Source organism: Punica granatum, chromosome 2 (genome assembly GCF_007655135.1).
Source record: "Punica granatum isolate Tunisia-2019 chromosome 2, ASM765513v2, whole genome shotgun sequence".
Classification (NCBI taxonomy): domain Eukaryota; kingdom Viridiplantae; phylum Streptophyta; class Magnoliopsida; order Myrtales; family Lythraceae; genus Punica; species Punica granatum.
In genome coordinates, this window is record NC_045128.1 from 9633612 (window position 1) to 9651283 (window position 17672).

Genomic DNA, 17672 nt, shown 5'->3' on the forward strand with positions numbered 1-17672 from the left:
ACTTCTAAATATTAAAAAAAAGTGTTAGTCTATTACATATATAAAATCTATTACATATATAAAAATGTGAAACTCATTACGGTGTTTCTCCACATTTATTTTTTCAAAATGCCTTTCCAACTTTTAAAAATATGCATTTATATCCCCTATCATTTCACTCAATTATAAATCGCTAACATATAACTGCCCGTGCCTTTTCACATAGATTAAGCTATTTACATTGATCGCCTCATTTCTAAACACATATTTTCATGAATAAATCCTCTCTCCAAATTAACAATAAAAAAACTAGTAATATTATAATTGTACTTCTACACCCCTATAATTACTAATTACTAAATACAAAAGTGTGGGTCTCTCGTTGTGTTTCTTTACAATTTGTTTTCACAAATACCCACCTAATTATAAAATTGCATCCAATCTCTATTCCTTGCACATGAAATAAAATGGCCTTTTTTATACCTCTGAACGGTGCCTTCACATTACTGAAAAAAATAGAGGTTCGTTCCCCTTGATGCTTAGGCCCTGCATCTTAAGTCATTTTTCACCCCTCGAGCAATAACGGAAGAAGAACGAAACAAATATAATTTAGTGCACTTTCCACTGACTTTTTCTTCCTCCGACAAGGGAAATTAATCATTTAATTTTTTACAGTGAAAATCAAATAATTTTTCTTTTTTGGGTTAAGTAAAGTATCACTAATATTCCCTATATTTAAGTTAACATTTATATGATTTAAAAATAAGATCATCATTGTTATGAACGTAGAAAATCAACGCTGTGAGAGTTTTACTTTTTAGTAGGCCGACCCGACCCGGCTCTACTAAATTAGTCGGAATTCAATTGGACATCCGGATACTAAGGTTTACACCGAAAAAAATAAGATCTTCATGTGCAACGCACGTGCCTTTTTACTAGTAATATGAAAAATCAGAATTCTGCACTTTTTATCAATATTAGTATTGGTGTGTGCCTTGCATTTTCGATGTTTTGCAAACATTTCAAAGTCATGGGCACTCATTGGAACGAGTAAAGATCAAGGAGAAGACATGAAGATATCATTTTTTGCTTCGAGTAGCTGTTGTGCAGCCGTCTCGTACAGCAGGTCGCAAATGTTTGTACATGTCCAGACAATTTTTCACCCGAGCTCTGTTTCGCAATCCGAATTGTTTCTTCGGTTTAAGTCACTTAAAGCCGACCTAAAGCACATCTTTTTAACCTTAATTGCTCTGTAACACATCTAAGACCTATTAGGGAGAGCGTGCGAGATTGAGACCTCTGTATCCAAGGTTAGGGTTTCATTTGTCTGTTGATGTTACCTCTTGATCACATCAGTTGAGGGGGTTTTACCAAGTAAACTTCGTGTGTGTATCTTCTCTTCTTCTTTTCTCTCTATTTTGTTGATCGATTAAGTCGATTTCTCCAACAATTAGCATGAACTATTTTCATTTATAAATTATACCGACTGTTGATTTGGTATCAATGTTAACACGAAATCAATGTCCTCATAAATTTTAATGATATTTATTGACATGACGCTTCACTTTTCCACACAGCTCGTGGTAGTTAGACGAGTGTGGCTCAAAATCTTTTTAATAAAACATTATAATGAAAAATTTTAAGAAAGAGGAAAAAAATTCAAAAACCATGAGGAGGCAACCCTAGAGAGGAAAAGGGGAAGGGTCTAGCGGTGCGAGCCTTGTCGGCGGACCACTCCTAGTTGGAGTTGCTATTGAAAATAGGGGTCGATGGAGAAGCCCGCTTATCAAAATGAAAGAACCCCTTTCTCTCTCTTTTCTTTTGTTTATTCGGATAGTGGGGCCTCGAAGGCCACTACTACTACTACCCTTGTAGGGTGGCCGCGGCCGATGACCACTGAATGCATCGTCAATTATAATTGAGAGGTTGTACCCATTAACGAGATCCCAACTCCAGCCACCTCCCAAGGTTTTTTATATCTTTTTTTAAATTTAAAATATATTTTTATTTAAAAAACCTTTTCGAGCGTCAATCACTTTGAGTCATGTAGTACCGAAATACATGTCAAACAAATCTCGTTAAAATTAAAGAAGGAATTGGCGCCGTGTGACATTGATATCAAACCAATAATTGGTGCATTTATTTATATAAAAACAAATAGAATTCGTTTGACATTAATAAAATGTGCAAAATTTATTTTCTCGTAATCAACAATTAATAATTAAAAAAAAAAAGATAGAATAAGTTACCCATTGTATAAACTCTGCTAAGGAATGGCAGTAGAAGCAAATGAGGGGTCAGACTGGGAGAGAGAGAAGAGAGGAGAGAGAGGGGGAGAGGGGGGAGATGATCTGCTCGCACAAGTCTCTCTTTCACTTCCAAGACTAATAGCGACTTCTCGTGGAAGCTTCGTCTCCGTGATTTTCGTCTCCTTCCTCTGTAATTCCTCTCTCCGTTGAGATTAAAGTATAAATATATAGGTTTACAGACAGAATGGAATAAGCAGCAGCAGAAGAAGCAGTCTGAGGAAGGAAGAAGGAGAAGGTGAAAGAGGACGAAGACGAAGACGAAGCTCGAGTCTTCATATATTATTATTATATTAAAAAAGAGAAAAAAAAAATAAAAAAAAGTTCGGAGGGAGATAGAGGAAGAGAGTTTTCGTGTACAAAATCCCACGTTGGATCCTTCTCTTCACGTAATTGCCTTCTTCTTCTACCGAATAATCCTCAACATCCACTAATCCAAAGCTTTTGATTTGGTTCTAATTGCGCGTCTCTCCTCTGTATATTCCTTACTTCTCTAATTCCGCTTTCTGGGGGTTTGCTGATTCTGACGATTTCGGGGTTTTTGGGGGGATTTGATTTCTTCTGTTTTTGTTTATTTGGGCGTTTAATGGTGGCTGATTTGGGAAATCCTTGGTGGGTTTGCTCCGAAATTGGGTCTATAGGAGGATTCAAGTGCCAAGTTCAATTCTTTCTGCTGATTTCGGTGCTGGGTTGACGACAATTCCGAGTTTGTGTGTCTAATCCCCGGTGGGTTTCTCTGGGTTTCATTAAAAAAATTGAAGTTTCCATCAAGGGCTAGGGTTTGTGGATTCTATTGCTGAGCTGCTTCAACTTCAGCTGACAGGTTAGTTGGATTTTATGCCCCAACTTTCCATCATAAGAAATCACTTCAATGTTACTGTTTAAGAATTTTACTGGGAAGAAGCTTTCTTTTCAAGTCATTGGGATTAAAGGTAGCACTTGTGCCTGAGCTGATAATTGCGTTATGTTGATTCAGAATTCCGGTGGAGGGCTTGAGAAATTGAGGATCTCCGCCGAAATGAGTTCCAGCATAACTGAAGGCTCATTTTATGAAGGCAAGCTTCTCATTCACATTGCTGAAAACGGTCGCTCCTTCGAGCTCGACTGCACCGGGTCGATGCTAGTCGATTCTGTTGTTCGGTTCGTTGAGTCGGTCTCAGGGATCAATTCCAATGAACAACTCGTCCTCTGCGCGGAGACTAAGCTGGAGCCCCAGCGGCCGCTCTCGGCCTACAAACTCCCCTCCGATGGTCGAGAAGTGTTCATTTTTAACAAAGCTCGGCTCCAGACCAACTCTCCACCTCCGCCTCCAGAGGAAGTCTGTGTTCTCGAGATCGCTGACCCACCTACCCCATCTTCGTCAAGTCATCCCCACCCATTGGGTGACTCTCCTGACCCAGCAATGAAGGCGCTGCCCTCCTATGAGCAGCAATTTAGGTACCATTTCCAGTGCGGAAACTCGGTCTATACTCGAACTTATAAAGTCTACGAGATGTGCGAACGGTTCCTGACAGAGATTAAGGTTCAGGAGAGCGCAATTGAGGTTGCTAGGACTAATCTGGAGCAGTACTATAAAGTGATCAACCAAAATTACACGGACTTCATGAAGAGGTATGTGCAGCAAAAGAGGGCCCACTCTGATCTTTTAGTGAACTTCGAGCGGGACCTTGAGAGGTTGAGGTCCATAAAGCTTCACCCCAATTTACAGAAGGATTCGAGAAAGTGCTTGCTGGATTTTCTCAAGGAGGAGGAGCTGCGGAGGTTGGAAGAGAATTGTAAAAGTTCTCATCGGCAGTTTGAGAATAAGGTTTTACAGTTTAAGCAGATGTTTGGGGATGTTAAGCGAAAGGTTGAGGACTTGTTCGGTGGTAAGGCATCTCTGTCCGTTAGGAACTTGGAGAGGATGGTTAAGGAGCACCAGCGTTATATAAATGAGCAAAGGAGTATAATGCAGTCATTGAGGTAGGTTCTCTCTCAAAATGCATACTTGTTTTTAGCAGGTTTTCTTGTTTCTAATTTTGCTAGATGCATATATTTTTAATCACTGAGTATCTAAAATAGGAAGTCCACAACAGGATCCAGGATGATGGTTCGGCACCAAAGGCAAACTGCTAGTTGTCCAATACCTGCTATATGAGTTCCCTTTATGTTTGAAAGTGATGCTGCTATTAATGTGTTTGTTCATTAAGGACTTGTATAGTGTATTATTTTGACTGGTTCTGTGTCATACATGCTAGTGCTTTGTTATGATGTTCTCACAATATGTTGTCTAGTTTGTTAGTAGAGAACTTAAGAGCTGTTGATAGTCCAAAGTTGTGAAAAGTTGACATGTAAGGTTTCTAAGAGGAAGTGTTTGTATAAGTTTAAGATTGAGGAATGGAAGAAGCAAAGTATGATGGAAGAATAAGAAGGTTATACTTACTCCAAAAATATACAATGATGGACCCTCCCAAGTCTGCTAAGTATTAGTATAATGCAGAAGTTTATACTTGAGTAAAATTGTGTCGTATTTGAGATGTTTGTATTTTGGTTTACGCAAGAGAGACCGGCAATTATTTCGACAGTTGAGAAATAATCAGTATCATACAGGAGTAGATTGTAGTACTGGTCAATGACCTCTTCTTGTGAATTGGGCATACTTCTACACTAGAGGTACTGTTGTTCCCCAGGTCTTTCTGTTTTTATTTTTTTTAGGGGCGGAATCTTCTTGTGATAGTTATTCATGATAAGTAAGAGTATGATTCTTAGAAACGCTAGCTTGCCAATTATGTTAAGTTACTCATTCTGAGGAAAGGCATGCCAAATTTTTATGTCAATATATTATGATGATAGCCTTTCTAAATTTTTGACTGTTTCTATGAGTTTTGACTATCTAATATTAGAGTTTTCATTTGCAGCAAAGATGTCAACACGGTGAAGAAGCTTGTGGACGATTGTGTATCACCACAACAGCTGTCCTCTTCCCTCCGTCCCCATGATGCTGTCTCTGCCCTTGGACCTATGTATGAAGTCCATGATAAGAACCACCTCCCCAGGATGATCTCATGTGACCGGTCAATTCTTAAGCTGCTCGAGCTCTGCAGGGACAGAAAGAATGAGATGAGCTCATTCCTCCACACTTATATTCAGAGAGTAACGTATGCTTCTTATGTCATTAAAGACGTGAAGTTGCAGTTCCCCGTGTTCCGGGAGGCGATGGTAAGACAAGATGACCTGTTTATGGACCTCAGGCTGGTCCGTGGGCTTGGGCCTGCATACCGGGCTTGCCTAGCTGAAGTGGTCCGGAGGCGTTCCTCCATGAAGCTCTATATGGGCATGGCAGGGCAATTGGCGGAGAGGCTTACTGCAAGGAGGGAGGTTGAGGTCAGGAGGCGTGAGGAGTTCCTGAAAGCCCAGGGATCGTACTTGCCCCGAGATGTTTTAGTATCAATGGGATTGTCTGATATGCCAAGCCAATGCGATGTCAATGTTGCTCCCTTTGATGCTGACTTGCTTGATATTGATGTCTCTGATATTGATCGGTATGCTCCCGAGTATTTGGCGGGCTGGCCAAAGGAGTTTGCCCCAGAGGACATGAGAGATTCTACTTCTTCTTCAGTGGATTTACTTGATATGAGTGAATTGGTGGATATCGCAGGGACCACAAAAAATGAAGTTGAGAATACAATGTTGAAGGCTGAGCTTGCGTCCAAGATTGCCCAGATCTGTTTGCTCCACAATGAGCTAGAGTATGAGACTATGGACGAGAGTCAACGGGACAAAGCATTGAAGGATGTTACAGAGAGGACAGCCGAAGCTTTGCGTCTGAAAGATGAAAATGAGAAAAAGCTCCAGTTGATGCTTAGGGATAAGCAAAGGCAGTGTGAGTCCTATGAGGAGAGGATTAAGGAACTTGAGCAGACATTGTTAGAGCAAAAGCTCTCATCAAGCAAGGATGCTACGAACTTGGATGCTCCAGGAGGGGCAAAAGTTGAGGATAACAGCCAGGAAGGCCCAGGGTTGGGCTTTTCTCGGGCATCTGAGTCCATGGATGAGGTCTCATGCATTTCAAATAACTTTGACACGAAGCTTGGGATGCTTACAAGGGAACAACCAAGCAACAGACCTCGGGAGGGAGGAGATGAGAATATGATGGATTCGTCCGGGATTCTTCAGCATCATTTGGATTCTTCTATGATTGAAACCCACCGTGAAGAGATGGCTCACGGGGTTGATAAGGAAGAAGAGGAAGCACAGGGAGTTCATAAGGACGGGAAGGAAGAAAAATCGGGAGTATTGGGCATGTCTTTAGGAAACAGCTCTACTGCTGAGACATGTTTGGCTGTTAAAGGTAGTGATGATCTCGTGACAGAATTGCGCATCCTTCTGGTTGAAAGGTCGAATGAGTTATCAGAAATTGAGACCAAACTGAAGGCTGCTATGGAGGAAAATGCCATGCTTAGCAGGGAACTGGAAGCTAGACAGAAGCTCCTTGATGAGTCTCAGGTGCTTTTCCACTTTCACCAATTTCTTTAGTATTGCTTTTCCCATCAAGAAGTTTTTGCTTTGTGCATGGATAATACCTGTTCTGAGTTCGGTATTTATACCTGTTCTGAGTTTGCTATTTCATAGTCTTCTGTAATATTGCTATTGGACAGGCTCACATGGCCCGAAGCTAGGTCTTCTACAACCCAATGTTTGCAAAATTCTTATTTAGATGTCTAAAACATTCTTTGATCTTGATCAATGGTGGTGGTTGGCTCTACATTAATTTTATGGGACCTAAAACCCGAGCAATTACCTCTTATGATTGATTCAATATGTAAGAAATTTTTTTCTGCATGTTTTCCATGTTAAGATTCCCTAATGCTTTTGGTTTTGCATGAAGAAAGATTTTGAAATGTGAAATTACTGCTTTGACAATGACATCATAATTCTTTCCTTTTTGTTTAGATGAACTGTGCACACCTTGAGAACTGCTTGCATGAGGCAAGAGAGGAAGCCCAAACCCATCTTTGTGCGGCTGAACGGAGGGCCTCGGAATACAGTGCACTTCGAGCATCTGCTGTGAAGATGCGTGGTCTCTTCGAAAGGCTCCGTGCCTGTGTGTATGGTCCCGGCAGTGTGGCGGGCTTTCCTGACTCACTGCGTGCCCTAGCTCAATCCCTGACCAAGTGAGTTTCTCTTCCCAAGCACATTGATTCTAGAAGATTTATGGGAAATTATTAGTATTCCTCCCTGTAGAATGCAATCCTGCTTTTTTCTTATTTAGGCAAACCGCCATATTTCCTATGCCATCCGTGGTCTTTGAAGTAATTTAACGTGGTCGATTGACCAATTCGTGAAAAATTAAGGATGAATATATATTTTTTTGGACTTGACTCTTCTGCTCTTTTTCTGTCAATTTAATGATTATTCAAATGGTGTTTCCATTGTTTTATGATGGAAAAATTTCAGTTCCTTGAATGAGAATGAAGATGATGGCATGGCCGAGTTCAGGAAGTGCATGGGAGTCCTTGCCGAAAGAGTCAGCTTCTTATCAAAGCACCGCTTAGAGTTGCTTGATAACGTCCCAAAACTTGAGGCTGCAAATGAGAAGCTGAGGAAGGAGTTCGAGGAGAAGGAGGAGCTAATTAAGACAATGTATAAAAAGCTTCAACTGGAGAAGCAGGTAAATTTTATCTTCCCAGCATTGTTTCAGCATCAAGTTATGTTTTTCCGACTTGTCATTTCCAGTCTCAGGTATATTCCAGTAAGAAACTTGAGAACAATTTTTGGACTCAATGTTGAGAAAGAAAACAAATTGGTAAATGCTTCATTTGATCTTATTTTGGGATTTGCGATTTTCTCCACAGGCAAACAAGGAGAAGATATCGTTTGGTCGCCTTGAAGTCCACGAGAGAGCTGCCTTTATTCTCAACTCAAACGGCCACTACGAGGCCATATCTCGGAACTGCCCGAACTATTACCTTTCCTCCGAGTCCGTGGCCCTATTTGCCGATCGCCGCCCGGCTCGGCCCGCGTATATCGTGGGCCAGATAGTTCACATTGAGCGCCAGGTTGCCAAGCCCATGGGTCTGCCATCGAACCCATACTGGGCTGACCCCAGTAAGGTCGAACTAACTGAAAGCACATCTGCTGAGCAAGGAACCGACTCGTCTGGATCATGTTCTGGTTCGACTCCCTACGGGCTTCCTGTGGGCTGCGAGTTCTTCATAGTAACTGTAGCAATGCTACCCGACCCTGCTATTCATTCCCTGCCTGCTTCCTGATCCCATCGCTGCTTTTGTGGGGCAGATGTAGAGACATGATGGAAGAACAATTAAGTGTACATATGGAAAGAGAAGGGAAGATATGATGGAAAGTGCAGGCGAGATATTTCCACGCAGTGGGAGTTGAACTCAAGTTATTTCTAATGTATAGGTGATGACTTAATTTGAATTTGCTCCCTGCACTTTGTAAATAAAATCAAACTCTTCACTGACTCCCACGAACTGTTAATATGACCCCAAACCTTAACCTTTTACTGTTCATACTCTGCCATCTATTTCTTTATGCCGTGGTTAAAAGCATGGATAAATCTTTATACGATGCAGAAAATGGATGAACATCGCCCGATACAAGCAACATCAAGTTATAGCACGAATTTTCTTACAGGGGAGGGAACAATTGTCGGTACCCTTCCTCAATGCCGTTTTCTGAACCCCAACGCTACAGCTGAGAAACGATTACATGGAGATCATATATCTGTCTATGAGGAGAAGTCGCACCTTATCATTCACAACTGACAGGGAGGATTTACATTTACAAACACTATTCTTAACTTAAAACACTACTATCTGGAGTGATTCTCACTGTCATCTTCGGAAATGTCAAAGAGGAATTTTGGTAGGGATGCGATTCTAGGAAGATGAAGCAGGAGATCGCCAAGAGAATCCTTCCTCGACATGCCCATTGGCTGCTTATTGCATCCTGACCGATTGTTTACATCCACTTCAGAACCCCCGACATCAGTCCTAGCCTCAATATCAATGCTAAAATCAACCCCATTTTCAGGGAGATCCTGAACAGCTGAGTCCTTCTGCAATAGGCAACACAGAGAATTGACCCTGGCCATGAGGGACTTCTCGTCTGAAGCTGCAGCGGATTGCGTGTCGCTGAGAAGGTACTGTGCAATATCTTGCAGTATTTCTTGGCACTCCGAGGCACCTGTGGAGGAGGGATCGGACGCTATCTGTTCATTAAGACACTGTCCTAGGTGGTTCACAAGGTCGCTCATGGAGATTGAGGGATGAAGCCCTGGCACTTTTATTTGATCCCAATTTTGCAGTCTCCTTGAGCCTGCTGACTCACTACTTCCATTTCCTTCTATGGCGCAACTGTCTATCACTGACAGAAGAAGATAATCGTAAATCCACCAGCATAATAAGAATTGAAAGATGAAAAATAAACTATTAAAAATAACGTTCAAATGAGAATTGCCAAGAAACTTGCATAAATTAAGCAATCTACTTTTACAAAATCGTTTGATATGAGATATATCATCTAAAACTACGAACCCTGGAAATCCTCCCAGATTACCACGACAAATGCAATGGCTAAAGTCAGTTATAGTACCTGAACTGGGTGAGGGTGCTTCTGGTGCCTTATTCACTGATGGGGTAGAAAGAGATTGCTGCTGCTCAATCTTAAGGGATGATGACTCAGCAACAGGCGATATAAAGAAGCTAGGTGACATGGAGGCCTTATCATTCTCCTTACCAAAACTATGGCTTTTCGAATCTTCAGGATCATTGAACCCAGGTCGTGCCTCAAAGAAAGGTGAATCCAAAATTATATCAGGTTGATGACTTAAGAAGTTCAGTCGCATGTCGCACTGGATTAGCTTCTCAAAGTGTTTGCTCAAAAGCCCTTGTGGACACTGCAGAAAATGTTGCCTACAGAGCATACACACAGAACAAGAACGTTCAATCAACATCACCAATTCATAAAGTCAATCAAAAACACCTTCCAAGTATGTAAGAGAATAAACTTGAAAAAAGAAAAAAAAAGATCCATCTTCTAAGTATGTAAGAGAATAATAAACTTAAAAGACTTCCACACCGAGTGGAAAATCTAATAAGTATCTTATTATTCAGAAAATGGACTGGTATGAACTCCGGTCAGGACCAGTACATATATAGACTACAGACAAATTATTCTTTGCTAGAGTAAAATTTTAACGATCAAAACTTAAAACCCAGTAACAGCTGTTCATGGAAGAGGAAAATGAAGGAACAAAGTTGCCAATTCCCAAAAGATTCGAGGCATGTTACCTATGTAAACTAGCTTGTCCATCAGTGAAATCAGCAGTAGCCTGCCACAAGGTATGCTTCCTAGGTTGCGGATTGGTTTCACGGAAGAAAAGGGGCTGCCTAGCAAGCTGCAGAACAAACAGGACAACTATCATTTCAAAAAACCCCACGGCTAGGGGGGGGGGGGGGGGGTTTGAGGAGGTGTTTGGGTGGAGAGAGAGAGAGATGGTTACCACAACATTCAAGGTACTCAGTCCATTCTCAGGGCAATTTGCCTTCAGAGCCATAATGTCTGACCACTGAATTTCTATTTTACTCTTTAAACCACCTTCAAGGACTTCCCATACAAGCTTATGCTTTGCAAAGTAACACTTGGCCACCAAGTCACCTTCATATCTTGATTTATACTGAACCGAACAGAAAATGTTTTAGATACCAACTATGGATCATCCTTACTGACTTATTGTAATAAGATAAACAAAGGTCAAAATGCTACCTCCCACTTCCCAATCCTCAAAAGTGAAGCGGGGAAATTTGAAGCTTTCATCTTGTCTGCATTCATGCTCAAAGGAGCAGAGCTCTTCTTAGTCCCAGCACTGGTATCATCGTCAGGCTGTGCAACTTCTGAATCAGCAGAATTTGCTTGAGAAAGCCTCATTTGAATCAAATCCAGCAGTGATGGACTTTTCCTCAATCGCAGACCCAAAGGGCTGGGTTCATCGAGCGGATTGTACTCGGAAGCCGGCAGAGGAAATGCATTGGCACCCGCACCCGATTGCTGAGAGCAATATGAACCCAATTACCACCAAAAAAGACTCAAGTAACAGAGGACTCTTGGTACTTAAGGATTAAGGATTAGAGCTAGTTTAGATTTGGGCATGACTACACTAGAACAAATGCAATTACAGTTGTAACAAAAGCTTATACCATCAATTGCTTGGAATGTGCAGAATAAATTTTTACAAAGTACATGACTTCAAACAGAAGCTATGCTTAGTCGTGTCCTGGTTAAATCTGTAAACGTGGATTTGACATCATCTAATGAATATTACAGTGATTTGATTATGGCAGCTTTAACATAGCATCGGTACCTCTCGCCACAAAAATCATTGAGAGAGCTCTCCAGCTATGGAAATTTCATATCAAATAGAATTGTACTCTTGAAAAAGTTAAATCTTTTATAAAAAGAACAAATTAACTTTAATATTTATCCAAGATTTCTATTCCTCTGACTCCTGTATGGTTCCGTATTTATTTCAGCGCCAATTAAAAATGACTCCAGATTTCGACTTTCAATACCCTCTAATACATCTACTGTTAGATCATAATAAAACTTCCTCAGCGGCAAATCATGTACACCGTACTTTAGTTCGCTAAATTTCTCCTTTTACAATTCCAACCACCGTGATGCAGGCATGTCTATCAAGTGTCGAGTTTTACAGATATTTAATGCAACTAGAAATCATCATATACTCGAGCACGAAATGCACCAATTCAAGGCAATTATTATCAGGTTAAAAACTATCCATTTTCGCGTTCTTCTTGGTTCACTTGGCAAACCCCTCCAGAAGCTAAACTGGAACATAATTATTCTCCACGAATGAACAGAATAATCATGGCCAAATTATTGCTTCGCGGCATTGACTTACGCCACCACGTGATCCGTGAGGGCAAGAAACATGGCCTACCTGATCCAAGCTGGAAGACGTCTTCGATCGCTTACTGAGAGGGCCGTGCTCCTCCTCAGTGAAATCCTCCGAGATCTCGAGCTTAACCGGCGGCTTCTCCTTGCACCCCGCCGCCCCACGATCCACGATCCCCGAATCGCTCGATGTCATCAACTGCACCATCGATTCAGCTCCTCCGGCGACGAATTTCAACGGCAAACGAGGAATCCACAATCGAGGGACGCGGATCGCAAGGAGGAGAAACAAATCGGACAAAAGACGAACCCTAGAATGGACCCAATCGAACTCCACGTTGTCGGAATGATGAATGAAATTCCAAAGGCGGGCGCACGTGCCGGACGCCGTGTCCGTACGTGCGGGAGGTTGACCGGTACTTCCCAAAGTGACGAAAGTGGCCCTCGGCTGGCGCACTCTTAAACCGTCTGATTCGGGGCTATTTGTGGAAATCCGCCTTTGACAGCTTCCCCGACCTTTCTTTTCAATGGATAATTTCCTTCAATTTATTTTTTTCTTTTTCTTTTGCACGATTTGTAGAAACTCTGTTTCTATAAGTTCTTAATTTCCATTTTTACTGATTTTAATTTTTACTTTATACTTTATTGTCTTTTTTCTTTTTTAACTTAATTTGCCTAAAAAACACATGAAGTAAAAGAGCATTGGAAAATTTCTCTTTCCCAATTCATCCCCTCCTCAATAAGCTCCTCAAACAGTGGATCATACAATCGGAAACATTAAACCTCGAAATCAGTCACATTTCTCCTCACCATATACCACACAAATTCACTTCAATCGAGTAGCAGAACTTGCTCCCCCCCGGTTTGCTTCGCCATTGCTTTCCTTTCCATAACTCGATAACAAAGAGAAGGGGTTGGCCTAACATCAGGTGCACGGACACTGACCCAATATTACTCATTGGCTCCGACTTCAAAATCATTGGAAAGCTGGTATTGCTTTGTATACATGAGAGTAGACATTGGACTTATCGCATTGCTTGGATTTGACGGCCATTCATGGCCTCGTCAAGATGGCCACAGATTCCCATTCTAAACTACAAATCACATCCTGCATAGCAGAAGATAGGTATGAGTCACAGAGCTGAAATATACTAAAAGTTCAGAAGAAGATGAAGAGGGGAAGAGAAATAGAGTTCCCTTAGGAGTTAGGAGAAGTTCAGGGAGCCCTGTACTTACTGATGGGTTCTGTTTGTCAATGTCAAAGCTGTTAATGGCACAAGGTTCGGCTAAGAGCTCCACGGGTTCTTCATCTGTGGTTTGATTACAAATGTCTGATTAGTCTATAGAGCCGTCGGTTGAAAATGTTTCCCATTTTCCATTTTGTTCAACAAAACTTTCGGTAAGTGCTTTTCATTCTACTGTATATTTCATACAATCAGGCAATTCTTTTCACAATCTTTAATCTTGCCAAACAGGTTCTCAGTTCTCTTTAACAAAAGAGGCCATGAAAATATTCCTAATGAGAAAAGAAGTTTTGTAGTTAACCAGTTGAGGACTATAGTAAGATTCATACCTTCCTCAACAACAGCGAGAATCCCATCTTCCGAGCACATCATGACGGGCAACATCCGTGAGGAAGAGGAGAAGTTGCTGGCGTTTGAAGACTTAACATCGCGATCATATTGGACCTCCCAAACCTCACTACTATCCGAAACTGAATGCTTTGATCCATCGCCCATCACGACCCCAGAGAGAATGATTGGTTGTTGCTGCCACCTCAGGTCCCAAGCAAATATGGTACCTGACGAACCTCCTGCCTATAATTTATGCCAATAAAACCTGTTATTCGATGCTCTTAAAGGTTGTTCATGATACATTGATACCACCCAGAGTTAATCACTCAGTAGCATAAGGAGCTTGGGCTCTATTCCAAAAGAATATGAAAATAGGCCGACTTGATCGTGGAAAATGGGATAAGGTTTCCAGCTCATTTTTCTTTTCTTAAGGAATGAGATCCCTGTTTCATCGTAAAACACTCAAGAGTTCACATTTATTTTCACCTTCTTCCTTCATTTTTCTTTTATGCAAGAAAAGCCAAAAAAAAAAATGAGAATGATTTCTCAGCATCATACCAAGAAACATCTCCTTTCGCATGCCTATACACGAGAGAAATATAACTGTGGGACATTTCAAACATGGGACAAGGGAGACCAGGAGGATCCAAATTGTTAGCAATTTGAATATTTCTTTCCATTTTGAGCAGGATGAGGTTGATGGAAAAATGGAGCACGGGAGCAGAAGTCTTCCTCACCAGACAAGTGTGCTTTCGTGATGGATGGATATCTATGGAATGTACAATCCCAGATGCTCTTCCTTGAGTCCTGAAACATTTATACACGAACTTCACCTTATATGGTACCGACATTTGAATGAAAAATGATATCACTAATCACATTGTGTCGACAGATTCAACATTAAAATCACCAAAGGCTACCCATAACATGGAATGAATCACAAATAATTGGATAATACTACTGAAATATTCAAAACAATGCCTAACAACAATGAGGAGTCAGCCCATTTCACTCTTTCCAAGCAAACTCGAATGCATCATAATACATCCGATATCTGAAGTTCCGAACTTGACTTGACTTCTGGATTCTTTTCCAAGTCAAGACCTAGCCTACTCCCATACGCTAATCAATCAACGATTCAACTCGTGATTATCATGAAAAGCCGAACAAAACATAAGGTTCAATCAAGTGTCCAAACGAAGCAAATTTTCTCACCAATTACATTTGAACTGTGAGACAGGCCCCCCGGGCTTCCTCCGATCCCACCACTGCAGCCCAAACCCGAGTCCGCCTGTCGCAAACTCGTTCGGCGAAGCCCACCTCGCCGCTGAGTACGAGACCAACCCGTTTGAGTCGAAGAATCGGAAGCTGGAAACACCAGAGTCCCCGAGACTCACAAGGTTCACCCTTCCGTCCTCCCCAACGCTCACGCACTCTGCTCCGCCTTCCACCAAGTCAATGCAGGACACTGGACCCGCGTGGACCCGAGGAGCTGCCCCCATTTCCACCAGCGAGTGAGCATTCTGCGCGGCCAGTACGTGGACCGAACCATCGACGGTGGAGACGGCTATGAAGGGTCTGTGTCCGAGATTGGTGGTCTTCAGGGAGGAAACTCGCGAGGGAGGAGTCCAGGCGGCTAGGGTGGTGAGGCTTTTTGCTGTGGAGGAAGCGTCGGGGTTGGGGTTGAGGAGGGAGTGGATTTCGACGGTGGATGAGCCGCCGTCGGAGTCGAAAAGCGCGAGGACCGCGTGGCGGTCAAGGGCGGAGATGGGCGGGAGCCATCGTACGGCGTCGACGTACTTGTACTGAGGAAGCTTGTAGACCTCCGGCGGTCGGGGGAGCTGCGTCACTGCCATTGCTAGGGTTTTAGCTTCTTCTCAGAATCGAAGAAGCAAAGGCCAAAGGAAGAACACAGTAGACCAGTCAAAGAGTTGACGAGCGACGAATTCCCCTGAATTTTCAGATAATTACTCGCCTGGCCCTATATTTATGGGTTAATTCACATTGCCCCAAACGGTTTGCTCGACTCCGATTTGTTCCCCATATCTTACCGGTTAGTTCACTTTTATTCTTCAACTTTTTCGTATTTCCTACTTTTATTCCCATAGATAGATACCATTGGGATGGCACTAGCTTGTATTATTGCCTTCTAACGTTGAACGAATTTTGTCAAAGTTTTCGCGGATGCAAGTGCCATCAGCACTCGAGCTCCTATATCAGCTTCAAGAGCAACCTATGATGGTGATCACGACAGAGATCTGACTCACTCCGAGGCCAACCTCATTTGGAGCACCACTTGACTCGAACGACCTTCATCGGAGCTCTGGCCAACTCTAATAAAAAATGAGCAAGAGAATAAGGATATAATCATATAGAAAGATTCACCAGATACATGCTGTGCTCAATCATATCCTATAAGATGTCAATTTTGGAAAGTGTTAACAAAAATTACATTATAAGTTTGTTTTTACCAGTTTCTCAAACATAGTTTATGAAATCCTATTATAAATAATATTTTCATTTTATAAATGACTTTGAGTTTATATTGACTTGTGACAAATTTCTTTTGCATGACTATAAGCTTACAAAATTAGTGGACTCTAGTGTTTCTATTAATTTTTTTTTTTGGAAATTCCATGCATGATCAATTGATTTTTCTTTGATCGCTTTTATCCTTGCACTGTACGTGTTCATTGTTAGACAACATGTATCATTTTTCATAATAATTATTCTAATATGAAAAACATGATTTTCTTAATTCTTAAGAATAGTAAAATATTCCAATAGTTAATTTTCAAATTTAAATAGTTTTATTTTTATTATAAATAAAACTAATAATTTTGAACATCAACAGCATTCATGGTTACAACCCGGAAACTATTACAGAAGAAGACCCAGCAAACCCCAAGTTACTATTCACAACCGGGTCAGCCATGTTAACCAGCAAAGTTGTCAGAATCGCGATTCTACCTAGAATCCGTCGAGGGTCGTAGAATCGTATTGTAAATGGTAAGATTTTACTTATAATTAATATATATATATATATGTATCATACTTTCTAGAGAAAAAAAAAATCAATCCTTGCTATGATTTTAACCTTGTTTTATTTATTTGTGGGTGGTGTTATTTACTCCATATGATATCAAGAAAACAGGTGGACATTGAATATCTCATGAAGAAGCTCAGCAAAAAGGAACACAGAAAAGAGAAGTGCATGAATGAAGAATGAAACTGAGTCATCTTCTTCCTACTTGGGTCGAGTCCCACTAAAATCAATGGAAGCAAGTTTCAGTTGAAACTTACAAATCATTAAAAGCAAAACCAATACATTACCAATCAATATACACAAAAAAAAGTTTCAGTTGAACTGAGGCTTTGGTGCTAATGCTTGAGTTGAGACTACACAAACTCGACAAATAGAGAACTCAAATCCATAGCAAGAAATCAGTCTAATCAGAGATACAAATCCAGTAAGAAGCTCAATCATTGCAGTTAGAGCTCAAAATTGAAGCTCAGATGGTCGAAGCTCGGAGAAGCCGAGAATCGCAGGTAGAAGCTTGGAGAAGCCGAGAAGCAAGTGGAACCGTGGAAGCTCGGAGAAGTTAGCTAGTCGAAACGGAAGATTTAGGGCAGAACTCGTCGAAGACTCAAAGATTTAGGGCAGGATCGAAAGCTCGGACTGGAACAAGAAGACTTATGCTGCGTTTGGTTTTAAAGTAGGATTTTAAAATCAGATTTTGATTTTGAAAAAGAGTGGTATAAATGGGGCTCACCATTTGACTTTGTATGAGTTATTTTATTTTATTGTGGAAAAAAGTTGTATAAATGGGCCCACTCTTTGACTTTGTATGAGTTATTTTGTTTTGTTGTGGGTAGAATTAGGTTAAAGTTGTAATTT

General features: G+C 41.2%; 3 protein-coding genes across 4 annotated transcripts; 1 reads left to right on the plus strand and 2 right to left on the minus strand.

Annotated features, from left to right (window-relative positions):
* The first annotated feature begins 2261 nt into the window (after positions 1 to 2261).
* LOC116196565 (autophagy-related protein 11-like) lies at positions 2262 to 8797 on the plus strand. 2 transcript variants are annotated; one of them, XM_031526351.1, is made up of 7 exons: positions 2262 to 2674; positions 2927 to 3108; positions 3262 to 4247; positions 5183 to 6770; positions 7218 to 7438; positions 7722 to 7935; positions 8120 to 8797. In XM_031526351.1, the coding sequence occupies exons 3-7, from the start codon at positions 3304 to 3306 to the stop codon at positions 8534 to 8536; spliced, it is 3384 nt and encodes a 1127-aa protein (XP_031382211.1). In that variant the 5' UTR covers positions 2262 to 2674; positions 2927 to 3108; positions 3262 to 3303; the 3' UTR covers positions 8537 to 8797. The 2 variants fall into 2 exon arrangements, with proteins under 2 accessions (XP_031382211.1, XP_031382210.1); XM_031526350.1 differs by having other exon boundaries at positions 2262 to 3108.
* A 67-nt stretch (positions 8798 to 8864) lies between these two features.
* LOC116196566 lies at positions 8865 to 12626 on the minus strand. The gene is made up of 6 exons (XM_031526354.1): positions 12247 to 12626; positions 11055 to 11336; positions 10792 to 10965; positions 10580 to 10686; positions 9882 to 10201; positions 8865 to 9653 (listed from the first exon to the last, which is right to left on the minus strand). The coding sequence occupies exons 1-6, from the start codon at positions 12406 to 12408 to the stop codon at positions 9100 to 9102; spliced, it is 1599 nt and encodes a 532-aa protein (XP_031382214.1). The 5' UTR covers positions 12409 to 12626; the 3' UTR covers positions 8865 to 9099.
* A 266-nt stretch (positions 12627 to 12892) lies between these two features.
* On the minus strand, positions 12893 to 15683 carry LOC116196567 (nuclear pore complex protein NUP43). Its single transcript, XM_031526355.1, has 5 exons — positions 14990 to 15683; positions 14512 to 14581; positions 13774 to 14017; positions 13437 to 13510; positions 12893 to 13308 (listed from the first exon to the last, which is right to left on the minus strand). The coding sequence occupies exons 1-5, from the start codon at positions 15628 to 15630 to the stop codon at positions 13255 to 13257; spliced, it is 1083 nt and encodes a 360-aa protein (XP_031382215.1). The 5' UTR covers positions 15631 to 15683; the 3' UTR covers positions 12893 to 13254.
* Between the last annotated feature and the right edge of the window lie 1989 nt (positions 15684 to 17672).

Coding starts and splice junctions, on each gene's coding strand:
- LOC116196566 (XM_031526354.1), bottom strand. CDS start 12,408: ATGGTGCAGTTGATGACATCGAGCGATTCGGGGATCGTGGATCGTGGG. Junction 11,337..12,246: donor CGTCTTCCAGCTTGGATCAG/GTAGGCCATGTT, acceptor TATTGCTCTCAG/CAATCGGGTGCGGGTGCCAA. Junction 9,654..9,881: donor AGCACCCTCACCCAGTTCAG/GTACTATAACTG, acceptor TTCTTCTGTCAG/TGATAGACAGTTGCGCCATA.
- LOC116196567 (XM_031526355.1), bottom strand. CDS start 15,630: ATGGCAGTGACGCAGCTCCCCCGACCGCCGGAGGTCTACAAGCTTCCT. Junction 14,018..14,511: donor CACGAAAGCACACTTGTCTG/GTGAGGAAGACT, acceptor CATAAATTATAG/GCAGGAGGTTCGTCAGGTAC. Junction 13,511..13,773: donor TCTCGCTGTTGTTGAGGAAG/GTATGAATCTTA, acceptor ATCAAACCACAG/ATGAAGAACCCGTGGAGCTC.
- LOC116196565 (XM_031526350.1), top strand. CDS start 3,304: ATGAGTTCCAGCATAACTGAAGGCTCATTTTATGAAGGCAAGCTTCTC. Junction 7,439..7,721: donor CTAGCTCAATCCCTGACCAA/GTGAGTTTCTCT, acceptor GAAAAATTTCAG/TTCCTTGAATGAGAATGAAG. Junction 7,936..8,119: donor AGCTTCAACTGGAGAAGCAG/GTAAATTTTATC, acceptor TTTTCTCCACAG/GCAAACAAGGAGAAGATATC.